Below are 9152 nucleotides of genomic sequence, written 5' to 3'. Positions count from 1 at the left end.
CTGTGTGACCATCAAAACGACACACATGCAACTGTCTGGCAGTTTGCCACTTCTCTAGGCTTGATGGACTTTGCTCTGGGGATGGCTAAACCTCCAGCTGTTCAGAATGGCAGTTTGTTTTCCTTGACAAACATGCTCAGATGTTTATTTGACATATCCAAGTCCACAAAAGTAAATCATAAATTGTTTCAAATGGTGGGGTTTTTTTTTCAACATTTTTTCCTTACCAGAACCTGGAAGCACAAGAGGCTGTCAAAATCTGAAAGCCTGTCCTGCCTGAGCACTGCTTTACGATAAAATTAGGATCAATGTTTGTACCTGGGGCCTGCTAATATTGCTGTTGGACTTGTGGCATAACAAAACACATAATAAGGTGCACCTTATTAATCTGGAGGGGGTGGGAGGGTGGTGGTGGTGAACCCAGGCATATGTCTGTCTGGCTTGGTGACAAGACTGCAAAGATCACATATTCCCCCAGCACAGCACGAAGCAGTTCCTAGCTGGTTCCCTGGGGCAGTACAGCTCATGCAGTTACATGGCACAAGAATATACTTTGAACGAGTAAAAGGAGCAAAGGATGAGTCAGGATTTTACTCCGGGAGGCAAAGTAAACTCTTCAAAGTGGGCAGGAGCTCCGTGGCAGAGCTGAGGATGGGGCAGAGGGGTATCAGCAGGGGCTGGGGCTGGCAGCAAGGGCTCCCAGGAAGTCAATGTGTTTCTATGCATGTGGCTGAACCATCAGTGCCTGAAACAGTTTGGTTCTATTCACTTCATCAGCTTGGGCAATCTCTAAATCAAGAGATTTAGAGCTCTAAAAAAGAGTTTAATAATAATTGGTGAGATATTAGGATTGATTTTGAAAATGTTGCACAGGTAGGATAGAAGAGCAGAATATGTGATGGATGACAGGGAAGTGTATGAACCACTTGTTTGGCTTTGTTTGGTATTGAGTAAAAGATGAGAGAGAGAGAGTGAGAAAAATGAATCTTTTAGTAGTACCATGAATCTTAACAGTATAAGACACACTCAGGCCACGTAAATTTTGGAGCCTCCCTTCCCATCCTGTGCAGCAGCACACTGATACAGGGATGGTTACTGAGGCAGTATCCAAAGCTTTTATAAAAAAAAGTGAGCTGGAAGCATGGCTCAAGAGTGCAAACTGGGAAAGAGGACAGATATTTCCGAAGCTACTGCCAATCCCCTTACATGGACATGATTTTACTACTGCACTTACTCAAGAGGGACCCATGACTCAACATATGAATCTGAACTGATTTGCAGTCACAGGTTTCAATTCATTATGACTTGTAAGCTCCAAAAATAAGAGCCTTGTAAAAATTTATTTTAAAAAGAGACCAAGGAGGTGATTTTAAAAAAACAACAACAAACAAACCCCTCTGAAATAGTGAGAGCAGCTGTATACGTTTCTTAACAGTGAAAGAACTAAAATGCAGGTATTTTCTGACTCAGATAAGATAAATCTTAAGTTTCCCATGTGTAAAACTGAGACTATACACTTGGAGAAAGATGAAAATTCCCTTGCCAGATGAAGACTTGACTCTTCTTGCTCAAATACAAACATTTTCAAGATTATTTGCTTTGTGATAGGCAACTCTAAATCCAGGTCTTTCAATCTCTTAACAAAACTCCTGAGCATATTAAATGCATGTGCAACAGACAGGAGTCATGGAAACCGAAACCTGTTGTACATCTGGCAAGAAGAATAGTACACCTGCAAAAAAAAATACCAAATTGGGGTGCCTAAAGCACTTGGAGCAGGAACACAGTAATTTCAGAGTACCTGGAGTAGATGCAGCATGACCTGTACTTGCAGAACTAGACCTGGCATCATGGCAAATCTGTCCCTAAAATGTTCAGTATTCAGTTAGTGCACTACAAAATATTAAATATTTTGGATCTTCAGTTGTTTAGCTGACCAACACATATGTGGCTTTGAGGGCAGGTATTGCAGCAGTATGAAGTTCAGTCTGGTAAGTTGGATAAATGGTATCACAGACTAATGTAGGCAACCAAGTATTTTCTTAAAAACTGTAAAATGGTTAGTGTTTGCAGGCATAAGCTGTCTTTTGCTGGGAAAGATTTCAGCTTTTCAGATGTCTGAAACCACAGACAAAGACCGGCTGTGTGTGTAGCCTGTTAGCTCTCCTCCAGAGCTGTGTGGCTGCTCATAAAACGAAAGCAAACACTCCAAACTGGCCTCATCTAAGCCAGCCCGCATCGCTTCTGTTGTTTGTTGACTAATACAGGGCCAGCTGTCTAGTTAGTGAAACAGAAGCATTAAAATAGAGAAATCATAGAAAATGGAGTCTGGGAGGCCCCTTAAAGGTCACCTGGTCCATCTGCTGCCCTGCAGCAGGTTCAGCTTTACCTGCACCACTTCTGTCTGGTTTGTCTAACCTGTTTTCCAAAGTCATCAGTGATGGAGATTCCAGAATGACCCACCGTTAGGTAAAAAGTAAAATATGTGCTTCATGAAAAATACAACTGTTCAGCTAGTACCTTCTCTCTATGATGTTAATCTGATGTGCAACACATTCACTGTGTGGTTTACTAATGCTTCAAGGAAAGACGCTGATCCTTTGGTGACACACGAACCTCAGCACTGGAAAATGGGAGATACATGCTAACTTCTGCCTGTAAGGCTGTTATTGGTAATGTGCGTGGATGGATTTTGTCTGGATGGGATTTTTGGTCTAATGTAAGTATGCAATTGCTTTTAAAACCTTAATTGTAACAAATGTGATTAGCCTACAGTTCTCCAAGAGAGGCTGCACTGTGACAGGGATGGGAGTGTTTGCTTCCAACCTACACAGGTCAGGAGCACACATCCTAGCAGAGGGTGTTGCTGTCCCACTGGCTGCTTGCTTTAATTAACATATCAGGGCTGTTTAGTCTGTACACTGATGAAGCATGGCCATAACCCTTTACACATTCCATCTGCACTCTTTTTAACTGCCCTCAGCCTCTCCCAACATACAAAAATTCAGTTGACAGGAAAGTTATTCTGTTACTTTCATGTTTCTTTCATCATTTTATTTCCCAGGCACACACTGAGAACCTGAGAGTGTAGTGCCCTATTAGGAATTTCATTGAGACTACTCAGCTCTTTCTTTTGACTACCCAAGGCATAAGGTAAAATGGACTGAAGTCTGCATTTGGTGCATCCTCCTCTTCTTCTCTTTCTACTTTTCATCCTTGAGCATGTTTTTTACGGAGGGGGTCCAAGTGTCTCCCAAAAGGGCCTCTCCCTAGGCTCAGTGCCTCAGTCATTAGGATAAGGTTGCCACATGTTCTTCCACGCTTCAGGTCCAGTTACTTCTCCCCAGCATCTACTGGGAACAGCAGTAGATCTCTGCCTGCATCCTACCAGTGCTATCAAGCTGGCACCCCCATAGTGTTCAAACCAGTCAGTGCTAGAGCAACAGAAACATGCAAGCATACTGTCAGCACATTATGGATTATTTTTTTTTATATCAAATTGCCACATCCCAGTGAAATTAGCTGAACTCCTAAATACTCTTTTAGGGACTACAAGTGGGTGGAAAGGAAGAACGTTTGCAAATGTATGAGATAAAACAATGGGAAGAGGTTTTCATAGGAGAGGCAATTCAGTGCTAATCCCAGGCTCTGCTGCTTGGCTGCTCCTCTTATTTACTGATGAAGAACAATTGACTCCTGGATGTTACCATATATGCAGTTTCTGATGTACTATTTATAATATGTTTTAAACATTTTTCCAAATCTGTGTATTTCACAGGAAGATGGGGAACAAACTGGCAACGGAAAAGAGCAATTGTAAACGAGTTAGTAGGCCTGACTGTCATTGTTATTCAACCTGTATGTGTAAAGCTGTTATAAAGTAGATTTAAGGAAAATGAGAATCACTCCTCTTGAACTTATGCTGTTTTATACGATCTGAGGAGCTAGCACAAAGCTTGTATTCCCTTCTTCAGTTCATGGAATATAAATCAGAGAATATTAAAATTAGAAAAAAATAAAATCTGAATCTGCTGTGCTTAACATTGGGAAAATCCATGATTCCAGTGACAGAGAGTAGCAGTATAAAACTTGTTTATCCATATCAGATACTGCAGGTTTTACCACCAGTTCCTGACTTACCAGCAACTCACTACATCAGGTGGACTTTCTTCATAGCCTCATACTCATCAGTTGGACTTTCTTCATAGCCTCAGTATTTTCTTAGCCTGAACCTTCCTAATTTGCAAGATATAGCCTGATGTTGACCATACAAAACAACCGCTTCTCTGGCAGATCAAAACTCCCTGCGCCCAGCAGAGTAAACACATACATATTACTTGCTTCCTAACCCAGGACTCCTAGAGTCTCACGTTTTGGTCTCTCTTAAGAAGCGTTAAAACTAGAGAAGGATGCAAGTCAAAGGATTTGAGGCTCTGAGGGGTTGCACTGAAGTCTGGGTGTTTGTTCTTTGTTTGGTTGTTTTTTTGCTGAGGTTTTTTTTTGGTTTTTTTTTTTTGAACCTTATCCAAAGTACTTTAATGTGGTGGAATTAGAGACGATGCTGGATTGCTGGCCTATTACTGATTATCTTTTTCTCCCTATGACTTATCCTCCTGTTTGGTAATTGCTCTTGTTTGAGTAGATTTGGTTGAGTGCAGCTTTTGTCTGGGTATTTTAAATCCCTCTCAGAATGAGGCCCCAAAGAGAAAACTGAGGAAGAAGAAATTAAGAGGAGAAATTCCTGGGGGCAGAGAAATTGAGCTAAAATCCTCCTCTCATACTCTGAACTTTCACAGATGCTTTTTAATGTCTGCACATGGATGCAAAAGAACAAAATATCTATCAGACAGTTACCTTTTCCAGTATTTCTCAACAAATCATCAGAAGATTTGGATATGCAAGAAACACTGGATATTTGTCCCACTGTTTTAAATGTTACAGTATAATCAGAAATAAATAATTACTGTTGTTTTCAACATAGCTTCGTATTGTCCAGAAATAAGGTGGCAGAAAAGCATTTTAGGCAAAACCAGAAATTTCACTAACTGAAACACTTTCTTTGTTAAGCATAATTAGAAGTTCAAAGACACTTGCCTTTCAAAATCTCTGCTTTGATTCCTGTCAGATGCAAAGGCAGTGATATATGAGATGACATTCATCAGCTAACTCTCAACATAAAAAGATGTGATGATTTTTCTCTAATTGAGGGGATGGGAAAGAGAACTTTTTTTTTCAAGTGAGCTTGAGAAATAATTTAAATAGCTATCAAATATTCAGCAATTAGTAGAAAACTGGATGGAAGCTTTTTCAAATTAAGTTTTTACCTGCTCCCAATGTTTTTCTTTTGGAAGTATTTTACTTTCTGACATTTCAGATGTTACTTATAGAAATATTTTTTCCCTGTTTTTAAGACCTCTCCTGTTCAAATTTGCCTGCTGACTTCATTATGACATCGTGACAGCTTTCTTTGGGATCAGTCAGCTCTTCTGCAGTGTATTCCAATTGAGAGGTTTCAAAGTAGTTTTATTTTATTTTTGATCTTCCTATGACTACTGAGTATTCTGCTGGACTTTTTTTTTTTTCCTAGTTGTCTGTTCTTGTGTTTCTTTCTCTTTATTCTCCACTGACTCACAGGACATTTTTATTTTACAGGTGGATATTGTTTTGGATACTTTTGTTTGCATATTATTCTTAGCCTCTGGATTCTACAATTATCACAATTCTCCCTTTTTATTTTAGAAATCCAGCTGGAATAAATCAGGATTAGGGGGACTTGTGAGTATGAACTGCTCACAGCAGAAATCCAAGGTCTGTGCTTTAGCTGACAGTTCATGAGAGAAGGGGCAACTGGTCCTACTTCACCTTAAGTACCTAGATGTGGCTTTGATAACTGCAGCAGGTTATTTCCATGCATCTAAAGCCTGCCCCTTCAGATTTTACACAGGTTGTTGCCAGCATTTAAAGTTGTTTCAGTTTCCTTTAGGAACTGAAAAGCCAGTAGAAATACTCACTGGTATAAGTGAGTTTAAAATCAAGCTGTGAAAATGACTGTACAGGTTAATAATGACCCTGCATCCCCGTTCCTTCCTCTGTATCAGTGGCTCAGTGCTACAAACATAACCCAGGCCTGTCTTCTGGGTTTGTTCCTGACACAAGAACTTCTCTCTCCTCTCTTGTTACCAATCTGGTAGCTTGGAAGTGTAACTGCCTCTGGTTTTGAATCAGTGCACTGTATGAAAAGCAAATATCCACAGCAAGAAGCATACTGAAGGCCTTGGTGGCAGAGGAAGGATGCACTTTGGAAAAGCAAATGTTCAAAGGAGCCATGGCTGCTGCTTTGTGTAGAGTGACTCAGCTCTCTGAGCATGAATTTGCCAACATAAATGTACTTTAATTTGGTGTTTCCATTAAACCAATGAACTGACAGTCACACTTGGAGGTCTGGTACTGCCATGTAAAAACTTCCATCAACTTTAGTGAACTCTTTGCTATGAAAAGGGATAAATAAAGTCAGCACATTTCGTTAATTATCTGTGCTATGCTGCTACGTAAATAAGAGCAAGACACTTGCAAGCACTGTATGAACACTCACAGAAGGTCCCTTCCCCAAGGAGCTTTGGGTCTACTTGAGAGAGGAGGTCAGACAGGGGGAGAACAGGAGAAGCCAGAGGTAATGTGACCAACAGAAAGATAATTCATATATCCCCAGTTCAATATTGTCACTCTCTGACACCCTTGCAGAGGGTTACATAAGTTACATATCCCTCATGCACCAAAATGCAGCTCTACTTTCTGGTACTTCACAATATGAAGGAGCATAGTGACTGGTCTATGTGAACAGAAGAAGAAACTAATCTAAAAAGTTTGTAAATTCTACAAAATAATTTGGGAAAATGTTAATTCTATCTCATATATGAACTAACTTTGTGGTCTGTGACCTGCAATTTTTTGCTATGAGTATTTTCCTAGAAAACGTTGAAATAGACATAAAATTGAACAATCAGCAGACAGTAAATAAAAATGATTTCTTTTCTGGCAGTTGAGTCTGGAAACTTGGCTGTAACCAAGTTCTAAAAGCCGTGATAATGCAGCTGGAGACCAAACACATACCATAGGCGTGCAGGCAAAACTAGTGTAACTTAAGGTTTGATATTAGAAGTATTCCTTGAACGATACAGAAAAATTCTCCATCTCAGTAACTGCCAAGATTCTTAAAAGATAATTTAGAAAACAGGAAGAAAGAGTGTCAAGAATACTTAGTCTTTCATTGCCTGCTCTTGATGCACATGTGGATTCTTGTTTGGACACGCACCCCTTTCTTCTCTAAACTGAAATATTCGCTGCCTTTGTACAACGCAGTAAACAAGACTATTTTCATCCACCTAACTATGCCAGCTATGACATCCTATGAGTAAAAGGTCTGCATGTCATCAAATCCTGTACTGAGTAGTTTTCTTTTAAAGGCACCATTTTCAATTTATCTCAAAGTCCAGCTTAGCTCTGAGTATCTCTTTTATGCCAGTACCACCAAATTATATGAACGTTATAGGATTATGAAGTGCGATCACTTACCCTGTCAACTGTGGGCTTCACATTGATACTTCCAGCAGAGCAAGTGCTATATTTTATTAGTTACAGAGATTCACTGTGCATCCAGAAACTACCCTTTGCACCCTGCTTTTATAATAGGATTCAATGCAGCTGAGCAAATACAACCTCTGTTGTATATATGAAATACAGGAAGATAATAGGAGCCGGATGAACTCTCTGATTAGGTATAGTGTGCACAGTGAATCAGAAATAGAGAGACACTTTGCAAAGAGGAGGAAAAAGGAGGAGGGAAAATGTGTTTAAGGTCTGCCATGAAGGCCTAGGAAACCCTGCTTAAAGGATTTACGTCCTCACTGGCTCTGTAATCCCTACCGAAGGTCTGAACGCAGTTACAACTTCAGTATACTTCCATGCCGGACTTTAGTTAAATTCTTAACATTGCAGGCAAATAGGTGAAAAAACCCCAAAACAAATCCAACATACCAGTTGTTAGAAACTTCTAAATAACACACTCACAGCAATTCCCCAGCCCAAACAGCTTAATCCATTTGTTTCTACTTACCTCCATTTGTCTCTTGGATATTTAAAGCAAAGGCTCATTTTGTCCTGCAGATTCAGTGCTGCTGCTCAGTATTATCTTGCTTGATCATAAAAAAGCTCCTGACCAAAAGGAAAAGGAAAGCAATACGTAAAACAAACACAAGAGCCCAAGAGGAAAGCTACACCCTAAAGACCAGCACTAATAGCAACTGCGAGATTTTTTTAGAACACTCCCAGTTACTAACTTTTTCCATTGATACATCTGTTACAAAACAATTTTGCTGCAAACTTCTCTTCCTCCTTCTAAGCAATGCTTTACTGTATGTGTAGACCTCAGATAAACTACATGATGAGTATGGGGTTTCTGGTTTTGTTTCTGTGGGTTTTTTTGGGTTTGTTATTTTTGGTAGTTTTTTTTGTTTTTTGGGGTTTTTTTGACCAAGCAAGCAAATTATTGAAATATAAACTGAAAGCTCACTTAACTGCTTTAAAAGTGTAGTGCTAGGCAGTAATTATCACAATTACTTGCACTTGTTCATACTTCAGATTTTTTTAAATTCAAAAGTCTTCTACAGAAGCAGGGTCCCATTCGAAATAACCACCTATGAGACTTTCGGTCCAGAAAGCCTTAGTGCAGTGGAGGTGAATATTTAGATGATTAACTTAATTTTTTAAGAGCTTGATGGCAAGCAGGGAAAATATACCACACTGTCCTTGCCTCAGTGGGATTTTTAGTGCCAAAGAAGAACTGTATTGAGAAGGAGAGCTCATTATTTCACCTCTAAAGACTTTAAGACTAGAGGGATGTGCATAGGGGCGAAGTGGGATTTACTGCAGCAGCAGAAGCTGTTGGGCCCAGCTGTGTTTTCACACCCTTGCCTCGGTGGATTTAAGCTTCTCCAAGCTCCAGGGTTGTTCATCGGTGTAGGTCACAGGGTAGCTATGCATGTGCACCCACAAAGGCTGGACGGAAACTTTCGTCACTGACATTTAATATGTGGCTTGGAACAAATAACAAACAATTTGGTTTCAATTAAAAAGTTTTGACTGTTACATTTTGC

The 9152-nt window shown here is 39.9% G+C and overlaps 1 protein-coding gene across 1 annotated transcript in view; it reads right to left on the bottom strand.

Moving 5' to 3' along the window:
* Positions 1-8198, bottom strand: part of KCNMB2 (potassium calcium-activated channel subfamily M regulatory beta subunit 2) — a 153099-nt gene extending 144901 nt beyond the window's left edge. The window contains exon 1 of the mRNA XM_010167070.1: positions 8114-8198. Coding sequence (XP_010165372.1) covers positions 8114-8151 — 38 coding nt within the window. The 5' untranslated portion in view covers positions 8152-8198. The remainder of the gene's footprint in view (positions 1-8113) is intronic.
* Positions 8199-9152: the final 954 nt, after the last annotated feature.

Source organism: Antrostomus carolinensis, unplaced genomic scaffold (genome assembly GCF_000700745.2).
Source record: "Antrostomus carolinensis isolate BGI_N321 unplaced genomic scaffold, ASM70074v2 scaffold1774, whole genome shotgun sequence".
NCBI classification, from domain to species: domain Eukaryota; kingdom Metazoa; phylum Chordata; class Aves; order Caprimulgiformes; family Caprimulgidae; genus Antrostomus; species Antrostomus carolinensis.
The sequence above is the reverse complement of the archived record's forward strand: the minus strand, read 5'-3'. Positions and strand labels throughout refer to the sequence as shown.